The sequence below is a fragment of the Capsicum annuum genome, chromosome 8, assembly GCF_002878395.1.
Source record: "Capsicum annuum cultivar UCD-10X-F1 chromosome 8, UCD10Xv1.1, whole genome shotgun sequence".
NCBI classification, from domain to species: Eukaryota; Viridiplantae; Streptophyta; class Magnoliopsida; order Solanales; family Solanaceae; genus Capsicum; species Capsicum annuum.
The window spans coordinates 149886651-149905826 of record NC_061118.1 but is presented as its reverse complement, the minus strand read 5'-3'; the positions used below and the strand labels follow the sequence as shown (position 1 = coordinate 149905826).

The 19176-nt window shown below is 34.4% G+C and overlaps 1 protein-coding gene across 1 annotated transcript; it reads right to left on the bottom strand.

The window, feature by feature from the left end:
• Positions 1-9664: 9664 nt before the first annotated feature.
• Positions 9665-17606, bottom strand: LOC107839420 (light-inducible protein CPRF2). The gene is made up of 6 exons (XM_016682895.2): positions 16969-17606; positions 16749-16848; positions 12496-12706; positions 11092-11167; positions 10892-11017; positions 9665-10258 (listed from the first exon to the last, which is right to left on the bottom strand). Exons 1-6 carry the CDS (start codon positions 17395-17397, stop codon positions 9860-9862), a joined length of 1341 nt encoding a protein of 446 aa, XP_016538381.2. The 5' UTR covers positions 17398-17606; the 3' UTR covers positions 9665-9859.
• Between the last annotated feature and the right edge of the window lie 1570 nt (positions 17607-19176).

Sequence of the window (19176 nt, the reverse complement as noted above, 5' to 3'; positions counted from 1 at the left end):
GAAACAAAGAAAAAAAAAAAAAAAAATTCTATGAGAGGGTAGTTGGTATGGAGGAAAATATTTTTCGAGAACTGTTTAAATTTATTTATATTATACTAATAAATTTTTTTGAGAAATATTTTCTCAAGAAAAATAAATTAGTTAAAAATAAAAATATTAATAGCTTTCACTAATGAAAATAAGTTCCATAAGTTATATTTGTAATCGTTTTTTCTCTACGCTCTAATACCCCTACCACACCCACCTATTACATGCACATATTTTTTAAATAATATTGCATTTTTATTTACCAATTATGAAAAAATAAAAAATAAATTACTATAAGAAACTATTTTCATTTTAAATCAAATGATGAATTAAGATTTAAAGAAAAAGGATAATAAGAATTAATTTCACTTATATAATGTGCAAAATTATATCAATTATCACTAAATTGTATAAACCTTTTTGGCAAATATTATATCTATTTTTATCAACAAATGAGAGGATGATAATATGACACAATAATAATGAGAATGACAACATATGAGAATCCGAAATATCTCTATCAAATTATTAATAATCAAGCAGCCACCTTTGGGAGGAAATTGGTTGTATTATTTACACTTTGTTTTTTCTGTGATTTTCTTTAATTTCTCCATTTAATGACTTTAAAATTGAAATATAAAAAGAGACACTTCAACTTAATTTGATTATACTAGTAGCTTATTACTTCTTTTTTCTTCAATTAACGTGACATTATTTTTTAAATACATTAAAAACAGAATGATCTGTTTTTCTTATTTTAATACAGTTTAATAAAGTACGTTTTGTATTCTTAATGCAGAGGCGGACCTAAGTATATTTTCGGGGTGCTCCGGCACCTAATATATTCGATACGGAATAGGTATAATTACATAAAAAATATTCAAAAATAGGTATAAAACATATAAAAGCACCCACAAAAACAAAAGTTGGTTGGGTGCATCCTCCATTGAAGGGACGTCCCAGGTTCAAACCTTGTTGAGGTGATTTTTTATTTTTTTCAGCTTTTTAATTTTTTAACCACTCACAATCCTTAATTCCTGGGTCTGTCACAGTCTTAATGACATAATTTTATAGTCACGAAAATAATATAGCAAGTTTTAAATTTTTTCTTTTTATTTTGAACCTTATAAGTCAAAAAATAATTAACGGTAATAGCTTATTGCCGATAAATATGTTTTTTTAGAGGCATTTATCAGTGACAATTACATCTTAGCTCTCTTTGTAAATGTCCCTAAAACCCGTAGCGTCATCGAATCTAATAGCAATGCCAGTAATAATTTTAGCCATCTTTATTAAAATGCATATTTATTATCGTTAAAAGTGGTTGTTGTTGCAGACACTTGAGACGATGAAAGCTGACCAAATTATAAATTTACCTCTATATAACATATGCATTTATATATATATATATATATATATATATATATATTGAGCTAGTATTACCAAGAGGTCCAGTGATATAGCAAGGTTCATTTCAACTTTAAGTAGCATTTTCATGTTTAAATCTCAAGAATAAAAAAAAGAAAAGAAAAAAGAAATGGTACAAAACGCTAGGTGTTTTTCGATCAATTCTAAATTAATTTATTTACTAAATCTTCGAATGGTGGATGCTTAATGAAAAAAAAAATGTTAAACATACATAATATGTTGTCTATAATGGAGTATATATTATTATATATATTTAGAAAATGGAAAGAGCGCATGATAAAGGCTCCGTTTGGATAAACTGAAAAAAGTGGCCTTTACAAAATTCTTTAAAAGTATTTTTGAAAGTGCTGAGTTTATTTTAAAAATAAGTAGTTATGAATTTGGATAAGAGTGTTGAAACTGAAAAAAAATTGTTGATGTGTTTGGTAAACAAGTGTTGTTAAGCACTTTTTTGGTCAAAATGTCTGAAATACCCTTAAAATTTTTAATAATATGTAGAGTTGATTATTATTAATTTTTATTTCTAAAATGATTCAAATTAAAATTAATATATATATTTTTAATCCAGTTTCTATATATATATAATAGAAAGTTTATTTTTCTTGGTTAAAAGAGTTTATTTTTCAATGGATGTGGAAAGTTTAGTTACTTAATAATAATTTATTTATTATTAATAGAAAAAAATTATAATTTGACTAATTTACCTTGCTTTTAAGATATAAAGATTTAAATTTTCAGAAAAAAAAATCCTAAATCCAAAATTTAATCTTAAAGTTTTAAACATTGAAAATAAAACTCGAAACCCCAACCAAAAAATTCCACAAAATCTAGATTTCGATTTTTCTCAAAGTTGCTCGTTAGGGTGCATTAGAAAAAATAATATATACATTTAATTTTGAATATTATTTGTTACTCTCTCTATTTTAAATTAGGGCTACAAAAGGATGATTTTGAAATAAGTGAAAATTATAAGGAATATAAAAGTTATTTACTTTATCAACTTTCAATGAATTATAAGCTGAAAAAAAATAAGTAGAAAATAAATAACTTCTTGCTTTTGACTTAACAAAAGCCAAAATTAACTTTTTTTTTAAACAAAAAACAAAAAATAACTTATAAATCATTTTGATAAAATTATAAGCTTACTCAAACACCTAGAAAGTTGTAAAAATATATACAGAGCTCACGTATATATCATATGACTGTTCAATTATGTTGTCGTATCCCAAGGCAAAAAGACGTTCAAACAACATTTTATGTTTGCCAATATATCTACCAAGACAATTTCAAAAATATACAAATCAAAATTATTTTATTTTAATTAATAGCAGTGGTATAGCCACAGCTATCAAAAATTTCAATTGATTTGGACGTCAGTTGCTCCTTTTCCATAAAACACTTTTACAATAACAAAATATTGGGAGGGTATAAAATTAAAATACTTTAATACATCGCAAGTTTAGAATATGCATGCATGTATCAAACGTAATAATTCAGCGTGCTTGACCTGACCTGCTGATGCATGCAACATATGGATTATTAGTTGAATATCACCAGCTTATTTTTTTCTAACTTAGAATATTTTTGGTTGGTCGAAAAATTTCTATAAATATTTTTTTAAAAAGGATTTTCTTGACCAGGTGATGCATGCAGCATGTGAAGTGGTTGAATCTCACCAACTTATACTTTCTTCTACTTAGGATATTTTTGGTTGGTCGAAAAGTTTTTTAAAAAAATGACTTTCTTGATGAGGATAGAGAATATGTTGACCAGCTGATGCATGCAACATATGGATTGGTTGAATTTCACCTATTCTCTCTTCTAACTTAGGTGTTTTTGGTATTAATTTTTTATATATATATATTTGATTGGTTAAAAAGTTTCTATAAATAATTAAAGAAATGACTGCGCTGATGATGAGAATAGAGAATACAAGTTTCATAAGAGGTTTTATATACGTTACACCCCCACAATCGCTACTAGTTATTAATATGCACCTGGACTAAATCTCTCCAGGAGGTTAACCTCGAGGAAGAAGAGAGCTAAGTTCAGGGTATACCCGAGAAGAATAGCTAAGTTGAAAAAATAAGAGAGAAGAAGAATTGTACTATGATTTTTCTGAATAGCTGTTAATCATTACACATGAGTATTTATAGCTAATCATTGATTGATAACCGCCTAGCTAACTCTTAGACTCTGCTACAGTAATTCTGTTACAACAGTAAAAACAGACTTTGCTACAGTACTTACAAAACTAACTAACTTTTGAATCCCAACTGTTTTGACTCTTCTTATCCTGCTACACTTGTATCAATATCCCTCCGTGAAGAGCATCCTTGTCCTCAAGGATGGAAATCAGGTAACCTAGTGTGTAGCTCTGAAACAAACTCCCAAGTTGCTTGAGCTGCATCAAGATCAGTCCATTTGACTAGGACTTGATCTACTGCCTTGTTGCCGCGCTTGACCATCCTCCTATCTAGAACTGACTAAGGCGCAGGACAAAAGGGACTAGATAAGTGCAAAACAGGTGGATGGTTGAAGCTCATGGGAACTTCATAACACTTCTTGAGCTGAGAAACATGGAAAGTAGGATGAATAAGAACATCCTTAGGCAACAACAACCTGTATGCAACAGCTCCAATCCTAGCCTCCACCATAAAAGGTCCGTAATACTTGGTTGCAAGCTTATTGAATGGTCTAGTAGCTACTGTAACTTGCCTATAAGGTTGAAGTTTTAAGTACACCCAATCACCCACTAAAAATGATTGGTCAGTTTTGTGTTTATCAGCAATGTCTTTCATCATTTGTTGAGCTCTAGCCATGTGAAATTTCAGCAAATGATGGATTGTCTAGCTTGTAGTGACCTATCAACCATCTCAGAGGCATTCTCACCAACCAAGTAAGGCAAATGGATAGGAGGTTTTTGACCATACAACACCTCATAAGGGGTGCACTTGATGGTGGAATGGTAAGTGGTATTGTACCACCATTCAGCCAAGGGTATATATGTAGTCCATTCCTTAGGTTTGTTTGAGCAAAAACATCTTAAGTAAGTCTTTAGAGTCCTGTTGAGCATCTCAGTTTGACCATCAGTCTGAGGATGGTAAGTTGTGGATTTTTGCAATTGAACACCTTAAAGTGTAAAAAGTTCTTGCCAAAAAGAGCTTAAGAACACAGGATCTCTATCATTTGTCATAACCACTGGCATACCAAGAAGCTTAAAAACATGGTCCAAATAGCATTGGGCTACTGATTGAGTAGTATAAGGATGGTGCAAGCACAAGAAATGACCATACTTGCTCAATTTATCAACCACAACTAATATGACATCCTTCCCATTTGATTTAGGAAGACCTTCAATGAAATCTAAACAAACATCGGTCCACACACCTTCAGGAATAGGAAGAGGTTGCAAATAACCTGGATAAGCTGTTGCATCATACTTGTTTCTTTGGCATATGTCACATTGTTGTACAAAAGATCTAACATCCTGCAAAAGAGATTTCCAATAGAATAGTAAGCATCCCTCCCTGAGTGTCCTCCTTGAGGAGTGTTATGCCATAATTCCATGATCTTCATTTTTAATTGTGGATCATCACCCACCACTAATCTACCTTTCCATCTCAGTTGTTCATGACACCAAGTATAGTGCTTAAAAGGTTGAACCTGCAATCTTGTAATAATTTCCTGCAACTTAGGATCTTGTATCCAACTATCTTTAATTTTATCATATAGAACATCATGTGGAGACAAAATGGATATGGCCAAGAGTTCATCATCTTCTAGATAAGGCATCAGTTGAAACACCTTCAACATTTATGTAATGGCCTAAGTATTCTACCTTATTCACCCCAAATGCACACTTGAACATCTTTGCATACAACTGATATTGCTTCATCAATTCAAATACAGTCTTAGCATGTGCAACATGATCATTCAAAGTCTTAATATAGATGAGTATGTCATCAAAGAATACAAGAACTGATTTTCTCAGTAGAGGTTTAAAAACAGCATTTATCAGCCCTTGAAAGGAAGAGGGTGCCTTAGTTAAGCCAAAAAGCATTACTAAAAACTCACAGTGACCTCCATAAGTCTTAAAAGCAGTTTTATACGTATCATTCTTGTCCATTCTCAACTGATGATACCCTGCCCTTAAGTCTATTTTGGAAAACAACATAGCACATCCTAATTCATCAAGAAAGTCTTCAATCATAGGTATAGGAAACTTATCTTTGATAGTCAACTAATTCAAGCTTCTATAATCCACATGAAGCCTCTATATACCATCTTTTTTTCCCTACTAACACCACCGGAGAAGAATAAGGGCTAGTACTATTTTGTATTACCCCTTGTTCCATCATTTCTTGCATAAGTTTCTCAATGATATCTTTCTTGAAAGCTGGATATCTATAAGGTCTTTTACTGACTGGATTAGCAGACTCAATCAATGGAATTATGTAGTCAAACACACCTCTGTGTGGAGATAGTGTGCCAGGTATTTCAAACAAACAAGAGTACTCCTTAACTGGAGAATCTAAGGTAGGATTTATACCAAATGAAGTAGCTTGGATATTGTAACAACTAGTGTCAAATGTTGTACTATCCACCAGCGATAACATAAACAATTGAGAAGCTTGTGCTTCTTGTTTAATAATTTCTTTTGCCTTAACAGACTTAAGTTTATCACTAGCTCCTCTCAACACATGTTTCTTGCCTTTATAAACAAATTCAATTGTTCTGTTCTTAAAATCAAATAGTATCCTTCCCAATGTGCTTAACCATTGAACTCCCAACACAATATCCACATTCCCTAAAGGTAATAACAGAAAGTCTAAAGAGAAGGTGGTACCTTGTAGTAACCACTGCAGATTTTTACACACAACAACAGTCTGCAATTTTCTACCATATGCAATGCTGATAGATTGTTCCACTATAGGATCAGTCTGACAACCCAACCTTGTGGCTATAGATTGATCAACGAAATTATGTCTACTCCCAGTGTCAATTAACACCTGTAAGGGATTTTTCTCATGATATCCTATGACTCTAATAGTTTGATAACCAGAAACACCAGTAAAAGCCTAAAGTGATATAGTCATACAGTCTTCAGGTTCATTCAGCAATTGATGCACTACATCACCATCACTTATCTATGCAATATCTTCATCTTTCAATACCTCTACCATATATAGTTTCTTCTTACTTCTACAGTTATGTCCGTGTACATAAGGTTCATCACAGAAAAAACAAAGGCCCTTTGCCCTTTTCTCATTTATTTCAGCAGCAGAAAGTTTTCTACCTGGGAATTCACTAACAATATTTTGATGTACCATCTGACTAGTCACCTGGTGATTCCCAACATTCTTCTTAACTACAGGTGTGTTAGTAGAGGGTTTTGGTTGAAAGGGAGTTTTAGGGGTAGGTAATAAGCCTGGCATCTTGAAACCCCAAGATTGAACTTGAGCTTCAAAAATCTCTTCTTGCAATATAGTGATTTTGTAGGCTTGATGAAGTGTTCTTGGAGTCTGAATCCTAATAGCTTTGTTAAGTTCGGGTTTCAACCCCCCTAAGTAACAACTCAGGGCATTTTCATCAGACAAATTTACCCCACATAACAACCTGTCGAACTCAGCTTGATAATCCTTCACACTACCAGTCTGTTGTAAATTCTTAATAGCTTCCATTGGATCTTCAAAACTATCACCAAATCTATCATTAAGGGTCAGTACATACTCAAACCAAGAAGGATCTTTCGCAACAGTTCTAGCTCTCATATATAACCTATGCCAAGCTATAGCATCCCCATCTAGATGAATTGAAGCTACTCTAAACATTTGATCAGGTGGAACCTCGTCCATGGCAAAAAATTGGTCCACCTTATACAACCAGGTTCGCAAATCATAGCCAGAGAATCGAGGGAATTCAAGCTTAGAACAACGAATAAGAAATTTGCCACTAGAATTCTGAAATTCTCTGTTTTGTTAGGAACAACCTGGCCCTCTTGGTTCATCACCACCTACTGAAGACTCAACCCTGCCTTCATTTACATCTCTTTCCTTTTGATTCCAAATCCCCAAAGCTTGTTTAATCTCCATTAATTCCTTATCTGTACGCGTATTTCGATCATTCATGCTTAACATTCCATCCATCAATTTCTGCAATTGATCTTGGATCTGTGACAATTTCCCATCGACCTCTTCTGTTGATTTATCCACATTTTTGTCACGCACAACCATGATTATTCAGCCGAGAATCACGAGCTTTGATATCAATTGATTTGTTATCATATTTCAAATGGAATCATTTTATTTTTAGTTAGGAATAAAGAATAATATTAATTAAGTACGGTTGGTACTATATCAGAATTAGAGTCCTCTCATGATCAAAGATTCAAGGCGTGCAAAAAGTAGAAATTTTATATATTAAGAAAAAGACCATTACATAATTTGAACCAAAAAGAAAAGAGGAAAGAAGCTACCAGGAAGCTTCAAAGAAAATTCTTACATAAGATGACAATTGGTCTCAATATATTAAAAGGCTAGGAAATTTCACATATATATATATATATATATATATATATTTCAATTAATCATAGTTAATAATGTATGTTCTTGCGTCATTTAATTACGTGATAAGTTGATATGATTTGACATCACATCAAATGCAAATAAATTTTGTTATCTCAAAAAAACCTTTGCTAGTATATAACCACACATAAAAACACCTTAAATGTTATTATATTTGTCCTTTTAGTTTGGTGGGTTGTTCTTTGTTCTTTGACTATTTAAAGCAGTTTAGACGCCATCAAAGGATGTGTGTGGTGCAACGAATGCGATTGTTTCTCTCTTAATCAAACGTCTCAGCTTTCAGGGCATGGGAGGGCGTCCCTCAAATAGATCCTACACGGCTTAAATCCTAATTAATCAGGCTCTAATGAAGATACGAACCCCGAATGGAAAAAGAAAAAAACAATTCAGGCTGTTAGGGTTTTTGTCCTGATTTTCTTACTATATTTAAGTTTTATTTTTTCTTAGAAGGAAAATAAAATTACCATAATTACTTTTACTTTTCTTGAAATAAAAAATATAATTCTTTTCCATATTTGGCTAACCTCTTTTTGGAGGAAAGGTTTTGGAACTCTATAAATATAACACCCCCTTCTCATACCATAACACAATAGCATCCACAATATAGTCATTTAAGAATCTTTGTTTAGGGGGAGATTTCTCTCAATAGGTTTAATATTTTTTTTAATATTAGATTTTATATGTAGGCCAATTGGCCAAAGCATATAATAATATTATATTTTTTAGTATTATTTTCTTTGTACGATAATTTGCAACTAATAGCTTCCGCATGATACCCTCTCAATTTCGAACCCAACACAGGCTACCTCAAAAAATTATCTTTAACTTGTAGTGGTGTAAGTTGGGCTGACAAATACAATAGCCCTAAATGTTTAGTTGGTTGTTCAAATGTCCCAAACTAGACGTTAATTAGGCGTGTAATCTTTAAGAATCGAACTGCCAACTTTTTTTTTTTTAATACTACCTGCACAAATAGTCTCTCTGCAATTATTTATGTTTTTTTATGGCACTCCTATAAAATATGAAGGTATAAAATAAGCATCAACACAACTAACTACAAGTGAAAGAAAGCTATATTTGCAGGAATGATCACTAGCATGCAAATCAACTAGGTTATTTGAACGCTAGTAACATGACGTGGAATAATACCTTAATATCAATGCATCTGAATTTGGAATGTCAAATTATATTTATATAGATATTAATACATTCATATCACCTACAAGCTAAACCAGCCTACTGTTTCTATAGATATACTTACTTTTAAATGAAAGAGACGGAAGAGTTTGAATGTTCCAAGTTTTATGGTTCCGAGAGAAAAACACAGCTTGTCAAAAACGGTAACTTGAGCAATTCATAGCTTCATATGAGGATAGCATAATTCTACTGCCATTCATCTTACTTATAGAGACCTTTTTAACATAATAGAAAATGAAAATTGAGGTACTAATATTTGACTGCATTTATTCATGATCGAGTACTATTTTCACGTTGTATTGATACGATATTTACAAACTTAACTTGTTCGTTGCGTCTCAAACCCGGGTCTCTCGATGATACCTAGGTGAATGTTGAGCTTAAAGCTATTTAACGTTCAAATACAGGGAAATGTAACAGAGATATTGAAGGACGTTAAAGTGAAAATACAGAAGCTAAGTATTGACAATTACAGGGGAAAAACGAAACTAGCAAAATAGCAAAAGGGATGTCAATGCATGTTAGTATCATCCAAGAAAGCATTGTCATACAAAGAATGGGCATTTTTCCTGCCACAGATGGATAATAACAGTATAATTTTATCAACATATTAACAGTGATTACTGCTCTCCCCGGCCTTGGGTTCCACAGGAACTCACTTCTCCACGGATGCGCTTCTGCAGATGCTCCAAGCTAGCCACCCGTTGCATCGAAGATGTTCTACCCATCTTATTCCCCCCAACTGATGATGTCACAGGATTCTGCTGTACATTTCCTATTGGAGGAACATCAACCATACCATTTTGGATTCTAGGATCATGGGTTGGCATATGATTGTTTGGCGGTTGTTGGTAGTAGTGATGTTTCGGATCATTTGACACGGGTACAGCAGCGTCTGCTGATGTGTCTGAAGGACTACCAGAAAAGGATGGCATTGCCATTGAGGTTACATCAGACATGGCTTGGAATAAGGGCTGTAGCCCAGTAACTCTTTTAACAGTTTCTTCTGCCATCTTCACCTGCACGACAAACAGCACATGAAGGAAGAGCTTTTTATATGTGTTTCTTGACAGCAGATCATTTTCAACGATACGAGACACAGATTATAAAATGAGATACCAATAATGATCGAAATCCTCTCTCCCCTGTTAAGATCTACAAAACTATCAATGTACAATACAATGCTCCTTAATTAGGGAAAAAAGGATGAAAGAATTTATCATCATGACAACTCCATTCTTTGGATCTGAAACTTGCCTCAATCAGCAAAGGTATCCTCAAGTAGGTGGTAGAAGAACAAGATAATCATGTTGCTATAGTTTCAACCAAAAAATATGTATATTTGTCTTTGTTGGCAGAGCCTGATAAACACTAGAAGCATGAAATGAAAACCAAAAAAGATAGCAAATGGAACATGGAATTGCCACCTCATTACATGGGAATATCCATCAACACCCCCCCCCCCCCCCCCCCGCTCCCCCACCCCCCCAAAAAACAAAAAAAACTTTTTTCTCTTTTGGTTACAGGAAAAAATCATCATTGTGACTCGACCAAAACAATTGATGAACAAAGCAGGTAATCTTGTTGTACTTTTCTCCAAAACAAATTACTGGACCTAGTTTCTTAACCACAACTAGTTTAAGTAGACTTGCCTTCGCTCTCAATGTCTCAACATCTGCTTTTAAGACTCGATTATCAACAGCTGATTCATTGTATTTCTGGCTTATGTCAGTCAGACGTTTCAGCAGGGAGGAGTTTTCTACTCTCAGCTGAGAAACCTACCAAAAAAAAAGTTTCATAAGACAATAGTCTTTGCACCGACATTAACTTAGACACGACTTAAGAAACATACCTGTGTCTCAAGTTCTGTAAGATGGGCCTGCTTTCTTCTCCTGGAACGTCTGGCTGATTCTCTATTTGAAAGCATTCTGATAAACAAAAGGAGTTGATATTATTAGGACTTTGGTCAGGTAAACTGCACTGCCAGATAAATTAATAATAAGCTTCGCAGTTTGAATGTCTACCTATTACATTACCACTGGGACATGATTCAAGTAGGAAAAAGTATCTAAACAGAAAAAATTGGACCATCTTATACCGGTGAATAATTGCACCTAATATTCCGCATGTAATGGACAAGCAGCTTTACATAATGACACCTTCCATTTGAAGTGTAGTCTCTTTCCTTCCAAGGCAAAGAGACAACTGGTTCAATGGAGGCAACAGTATGTGGTAACATGGCACTCCCTTCTCTGAGACGGGAAATGGCAGTCCTCTTTGCCAGCCAAGAGTGTCCATAAAGTATCTTGTATGGTCCTTTCATTATAAGCCTCGTACTTTAAGTCTGTTAATTACTTAAATAAGGGCGCATGCATCTTTAGTGTAGAAAAGGGATTTAATATGCAAAACAATGAAGGCTACACTTTATACCACACAGATGCGGATCCAGAATTTTGCATAAGTGAATTCATCCAAAGACTAAGACAGACCTCTCCAGCAGTCAACACTAAAGGACTGTACCAACCACAACAAACAAGTTTTTCCCATTTCTCTATTTGGTTCATACACAACCTGTAAACAAGTCACTTTGGTCTCATGTTCTTAATATTTTTAAACGGTTAGGAAACACATGTGCTTTATTTCATTCTGAGTGTTAATCATACCTGTTGCCTTCTAAGAGGGAGAGAGAGGAGAAAGAATGAAAAAGACAGGGATTCTTTTAATTGGCCAAGTTTGTTTCTAGAAAAAAAAAGAAGCGTGTATGCATACACGTCATGTGTGAGTGAGTGATATAGTTATTACATTCACAAAGCATCAATAATTATGCAACTTGCAAGTGTTCTTGAATAACAATTAGAATGACACTTTGTGAATGACAAGTGTTTCTAGTACAACACTTTAGTCACAAACAGTTATGCCTCAGTAGCATTCAAACAGAACTTATTAGTTATTACATTCACAAAGCATCAATAATTATGCAACTTGCAAGTGTTCTTGAATAACATGCATGAATCAAAATTGATTGTGTATAATCAAGGGCATTTACTTTGCACAAACCGTTGGCCACAATCATTTATATCAGATGTAAGAATTGAAATCAACAGCATCTAGTTCATCAGAAACTCATAAACAATTAGAATGACATGTCGATACCCAAGATATTAGTAGATCTTCTGACCCTCTCTCTTTCTCAAGATTTGTCAGCAATTTAAGTAATACTAGTATACTACTGGAACAAAACTATAAGACATATTACCTCCTTACACGTTTCACATCAGCTGGATCCGTTCCTTGAGTTGTTTCTGCTTCACCTTCGGCTTCATCATCATCGGATTGATCTCTAGATGAACCACTGGTTGTTGACTTCACCTGCACCCCAGGTTTCTTCTGCACTGGGGGCAAAGAGGGTATTCCAACCGGTCCACCAGAATCCTTATCTTGAATGTTTGTCAATTCCTGACCAGATCCTGCAGAGCAAAAGGAATTAAAGAGTAAAGAATAAATGCTTGAAACTAATTTCCATGATACACCATACAGTAACATGCACCAAGTCTATGCCTGTCATTTTTTTTATTTTTTTCTTTGCCTGTCATCAAATGGATGTCTACATACATTTACCCTTCAGTTGCATATTACGGGCTTCTTTACTGATGCAGATGGTTACATTGTCAAGTAAAGAACTGAACCATAAATTTACATCAGTAATTAAGCAAATGGAGAAATATTACATCAACAACAACAACAACAAACCCGGTGTATTCCCACAAAGTGGGGTCTGGAGAAATATTACATCAAGGAGATAGAAAAATGACTGGAGTGATGATTAAAGATGAAGAATCAGCAGACAACAATTTGTAGTTAATTTCTGTCATTGACACACGTAGACTAATTCCTATGCACGAGGATCCTAGTGAAGCATGATTGGACACGCGTAGACTAATTCCTATGCACGAGGATCCTAGTGAAGCATGATTGGAGCTTCAAGCACAAATTATTCCACCAAATACCCCCAGTGTATTAGGCTCTAATTAGAGGCACGAGTGGATCCATTTAGTGACTTTTTTTGTCTTGAACTAATGAGAAAACTGTCATTCTATTCCGGTCAGGAAAGAAAATTAATGTTTTTTTTAAAAGTAGAGAGGGACTGTTTTATTAAGACTGTAACATTTTTTAATTGAAGAGACCTTCTTTTGCTCCTGCCAGCAGAATAAACCCAAACGACTTCTCTTCTTCTCTTAAAATATTTTTAGTTCGGACTTGAGTGAACTGTAAAGCTTTTTCTTCAAATCAAATTTCATGGCAATGTTATTCACAAAACAATTTGTACATAAGCTAGCCTAACTAATTCTCTCCTACTAAGGGTGGAAAGTCAAAATTTTCATTAATAAACAGCAAACTGGTACCCAAAGTAAGTACATGTTGAGTACAAGACTCGAGTTTGTCTAACCATAACAAAGTATTCTCTTACACCGAAAATATAAGTACAACAAAATTAAAATAGATAAATTCTACAACATTCTCACTCTGTTAAAGCGAACTAGTTTCGCAAATGCAGACAAATGTATCAGAAAGCCTATATAGGACATGGTCAGCACCCCAAGGTTACACCCTAGTGGTCAATGAAGTAGGTTGGGAACCTAAGGTTTTAGGTTCAATCCCAGCAACAACAGCAACAACAACATACCTGGTGTATTCCCACAAAGTGAGGTGTGGGGAAGGACGAAGGTAAAGTGTACACAGTCCATACCACTACCTCAGATGAAGTAGAGAGGTTGTTTTCGATAGACCCCCGGCTAAGACAGATATCAATAAATTATATGGGGTATAAATCAGCCCTATTAATAACGCAATATGAAATAAAAAAGTTATGTTGATGGTGATGGTACATGATAAAGGTATTGGTGGCTTTTCTTTCTTTGAAGTGATCCGCGCATCGCGCGGGTACGTATACTAGTAACAATAATAACAAACGGAAAACATAAAAATAAATAACAAAATGGGATATAACATAAAAATAAATAACAAAATGGGATATAACATACTGCTAGATAATTAAAAAAAAAATAAGACACCGACATAGTAATACTATAAACTATTTATTCGAGATCACAAACATCATCGAACACTATGAATAAGAAACTACAAGAAACGACAGGCACAAATACAAACAAAGCACTCCTCCATACAATTACAAACGCACTCCTACCCACTAACTCTCTACCCTAATTTGCGTCCTCCACACCCCTATCCAGGATCATATCCTCTGTGAGTTGTAGTCGCTCCATGTCATGCCTAATCACCTCTCTCTAACATTTCTTAGGTCTACCTCTATCACACCTAAAACCATCCATAGCCACCTCTCACACCTCCGTACTGGAGCATCTTTGCAACTCCTCATCACATATTCGAACCATTGCAACCTCACTTCCCGCATCGTGTCTTCCACCGAAGTCACTCTCACCTTCACTCGAATAACCTCAATTCTAACCATACCTCTCCTGGAGAGTGCACACATCAGTCTCAATATTCTCATCTCTGCCACCTTCAACTTTTAGATGTGGGAGTTCTTAACTGACCAACACTCCGCTCCATACAATATAGTCGATCGGATTGCCACGTTGTAGACCTTACCTTTAAGCTTAGGAGACACCTTCTTATCACATAAGACTCCAAAAGCGAGCTCCACTTCAACCACCCTGCACCAATATGGTGCGTGACATCCTCGACAATCTCTCCATTCCCCTAAATCATATACCCAAGATACTTGAAACTATTCCTCTTTCGAATCACCTGAGAATCCAGCTCCACTACCACATCAGCTTCATGTGTTGAATCACTGAACTTACATTTCAAGTACTCCGTCTTAGTCCTGCTCATTCTAAACCCTTTAGACTCCAAGGTCTATCGCCAAACCTCCAACTTATCATTAACTCCTCCCGGGTCTCGTCAATTAGTACAACATCGTTCGCAAATAACATACACCAAGGCACCCCTTGCATACGTCGCATCAAAACATCCATCACCAAGGCAAATAAAAACGGGCTAAGAGTCGATCTTAGTGCAACCCTGTCAAAACAGGAAAGGGCTCTGAATCTCCTCGTACTATCCTCGCACGAGTCTTTGCTCCGTCGTACATGTCCTGAATCGATTTAGTGTATGTTACAGGCACACCTCTAGCCTCCAAGCACCTTCACAGAATCTCTCTGGGGACTTTATCGTACGCCTTCACGAGATCGATGAACACTATGTGCAAGTCCTTCCTCCTTTCCCTAAACTACTCCACTAATCTCCTCACAGGGCTAATGGCCTCGGTAGTCGAGCGACCTGACATAAAACCGAACTGATTCTCGAAAATAGTCACGATCCTCCTCAACCTCAACTCTACCACCCTTTTTCAAACCTTCATTGTATAACTCAGCAACTTGATAGAGTTACCCGATATCTGTTACTGGTGGAGGTGGCAGGTATCCGTGGATTTAGTCGAGGTGTGCGAAAGCTGGCCCGGACACCACAGTTATTAAAAAAAAAAGGCATGGTCAAAGTATTTCCAGTGGAGCTTTTCCCTTTTTCCCTCTAAGTAAGCTACTGGCATCCTTTGACAGATGTGATCATTTCTAATATTATCCAATTTTGCAATATTTCATTTTAAATAAAATTAAAATTATCAAGGAAAAAAGCTATATCAGCTTAAACTCATCAATTCACCTTTTATCCCGACAAAATCTCTCATCATCTAGGATAAGGTACTCACCAACCTCGTTCACTTTGATTGAGATTTATTTCAGAATCATAAGGTTTTAACAAACTGAAACATATGGGGTTTACAAGGAGAAGTTGCAAATCAGATCAGTATCAAAATTGTGGCTTCAAGTAGAGGTTTTTCATGGATTGTATGCCAATATTAATGTTTACTTTTATTTGTATATCATATTATTTTCTTTATGAAAAGTAGTAGTAATATAAATGACAATTATTTTTCGAGATCTAGGGACTACCAAGATGAGGTACAACCGTACAAGTACAACCATGACGTAGTGCGGCTAAGGGTCCACTTGTTTGGTTTAAATCTGCAGATTCCTTTAAAGATTGTTCATTGTTACGTCAAGGGAATGTTAGCTTTCCAGAAACTAATGGCAAAGTGACACGGGCATGGAATCAATTGATATACAGACAAAACTTGCCTCGTCCAGGAATCACTTAAGTTCATTCAAATGTTCACATAACCTTACGATTGCCAGTCATCAGCATCCTAAACCAATACGAAAAAGAAAAAAGCACAGACCTTCACAAATTACAGCTCAAACCACTACCCTCATAGATAAATCTCATAACTTTCTACAGCAACATAAATCTACATAAAGCACGGGTCATTATAACACCGAAATCAAAAACATCAAACATAATCACTAGCAAAAGAAGATGACATCAGCAAGCCACAAGCAAATCTAATTATATGTCAACAATACAAGAGAAAAAGCCAAATTAACCTCAAAATTTATCAACACTTACCTTTAATGCCGATGTGAGATACTGATTGTGATGCACCAGCAGTCTCTGATCCTTTATCAGGTGCCGTAGAACTTGAATTCTGAGGCTTTAGATTCTTCGCCTATGAAATTTCCGGTATAAAATTCCATTAGCTAAATACAGTATCAATTATTTAAGCACGGAACTTTTCAAAGCTAATTAAAAACAATTAAAACAAAAAAATAATTGAAAAAAAATTTACGCGACTCAAAGCGACTGCAGCGCAAGCCAAATCAAGGCGATTTTTGAGGAAAGCTTGATACTCTTCAGAATCAACAGGAATATTCTGCGGAGGTCCAGATACAAACGACGTCGCCGGCTTCAAATTCAACGCCGTACTGGAATTGCGATGAGCAGCAGAAGATAGACTCTCATCCTTGATCTCGACGACGTCGTTTTGATGCGACGATGATGATGAAGACGCCATTGTAGGTGGCTGAGGAGGAGAAGCGGCGGTGGCTTCTTGTAAGAAGCGCTGGAAAGCCCATTCGGAGGAGCTCCGATTCATCATCTTAGAGTAGGAGTTGGCGGCGGCGGAGGAAGGTGAATCAACGCCTAACTCCGCCGTCGACGGCGGCGTAGACCAAAAATGGTCGCCAATGTCATCGTCCACTGAAAATACCCTATCCATATTTTTCTCTTTCTATCTCCGAAAATAATAAACAGCAGAGACTTTTTAGGAGTATTTGATTTGATAATTATTTAATACTTAGGAAGAAAAGAAAGAAGACAACCGGAGGTTTGATTTTATAACATTGTGGGGGTATGTATGGATTATTATCATGGTGGGAAAATATGATTCTCATGAGTTTTGTTACTTATTTACCCTTTTCTTTAAAGTATTTTCTATTTTTTGAGGGCTGATCCACTTTTTATATTGGATAAAAATATTACTACTAGAATTGAGTTATTACATGATCTTATCCCAAGCAGAAATGAGATGGATTCATTCTAAAATTAATTTAATTTTACAAGAGTAAATATTTTTTATTCCTGATACAAAACAAATCTCACAGTTTAAGTTATATACTCATAACAATAAAAAAAATTACATTATCTTGTCAACCAATATATTTATATATATATATATATATATATACTTTAAAAATGAAATTAATAATGTTAAATAAGACAAGTTATCTGATATAATAGGTAAAGATAATCTAATGATATACAATCATAAATAAGAGTAAGGATATGGTGAGATGAGTTTCATTATGAGTCTTACTTTTGAGCTTGATAAAAAAAAATCATGTTAAGAAGTATTAAGTTTGATATATCAAATAAAAAAAATAATATTGAGATAAAATTTGATATTAACTTTATCTCATATTTGAAATAAGATATTAATTAATTGTGTGACTATATTATCTCGCTAATTATACTAAAATAGTTAGATTATTATTATTAAGATGGAGTAAAATAGTCTCTCGTACTTATTTTGTTCGTGTACTTACGACCCCTTATCCTATGTAAATTCAAACACTTTTGATTGGTCAACTTTGATTACTAAAGTAGTAGAATACATGCAATAGTTTATCAAATAAATAAAAGAATACATGCAATAATTCAACTAAGTATAGATCATGTGACCTTTACATAAGAACTAAGTATCATTTATCCATGGTTATATATATCAAAATATTTTTCTTAATTAACTAAAATAAACAAATAGATTTGGTGTAAAATAGTGCAATTTAAAGAAGTTTGCTTCATCACATTTTACTACTCAATGCATTCAGATAACCTATATATGATATAGTGTTCAATGATAATGATGAATTTAGCAGATAGAAAAATAAACCTATTAATTTAATTTGACAATATTGCAGATATTACTCATCAAAATCACTATACTTTGTATTAAATGCATTTATAATCCCATTAATTCGATTTTTTCTTCTTCTTCTTTTGTCCTTTGGTATGTTTAAGAGTTAAAGAGGCATTTTTGAGTTTTGTAGGAAAAAAAGTAGGTGGTCCACTTTCCAAGTACAAATAATAATGAAATAACATTGAAGCTTTTCGCCCTCCACAAAAAAAATAAATTCCAAATATTATTTTGAAAATGAAAAGGTAGCCTTTAGTATGAGTACCTTATTAAGGATAATAATAATAATACTTTAACAAAAAATGAAGAAATACAATGTCTTTTTTTTTTTTCATTCGGTGTCCGATATCTGCATTGGAGTCCGACTAATTCGAATTCGCACTGGGTAGGGCCCCATTCGAGGATAGCGCTCCCAACAGAGTTTTCTCCATGCCCAAAGTCGAACTCTCGACCTCTGGTTAAGAGTGAAGCAACCTCATCCGTTTCACCACGAAGAAATACAATGTCATCCTAGTAGTATTAGGATTAAAGCATACATAGTCAAAGTAATAATGTCCATTAAATCCCTCATTTCATTTACGT

Coding starts and splice junctions, on each gene's coding strand:
- LOC107839420 (XM_016682895.2), bottom strand. CDS start 17,397: ATGGATAGGGTATTTTCAGTGGACGATGACATTGGCGACCATTTTTGG. Junction 11,168..12,495: donor GATGTGAAACGTGTAAGGAG/GTAATATGTCTT, acceptor TTTGTTTATCAG/AATGCTTTCAAATAGAGAAT. Junction 11,018..11,091: donor TTACAGAACTTGAGACACAG/GTATGTTTCTTA, acceptor TTTTTTTGGTAG/GTTTCTCAGCTGAGAGTAGA.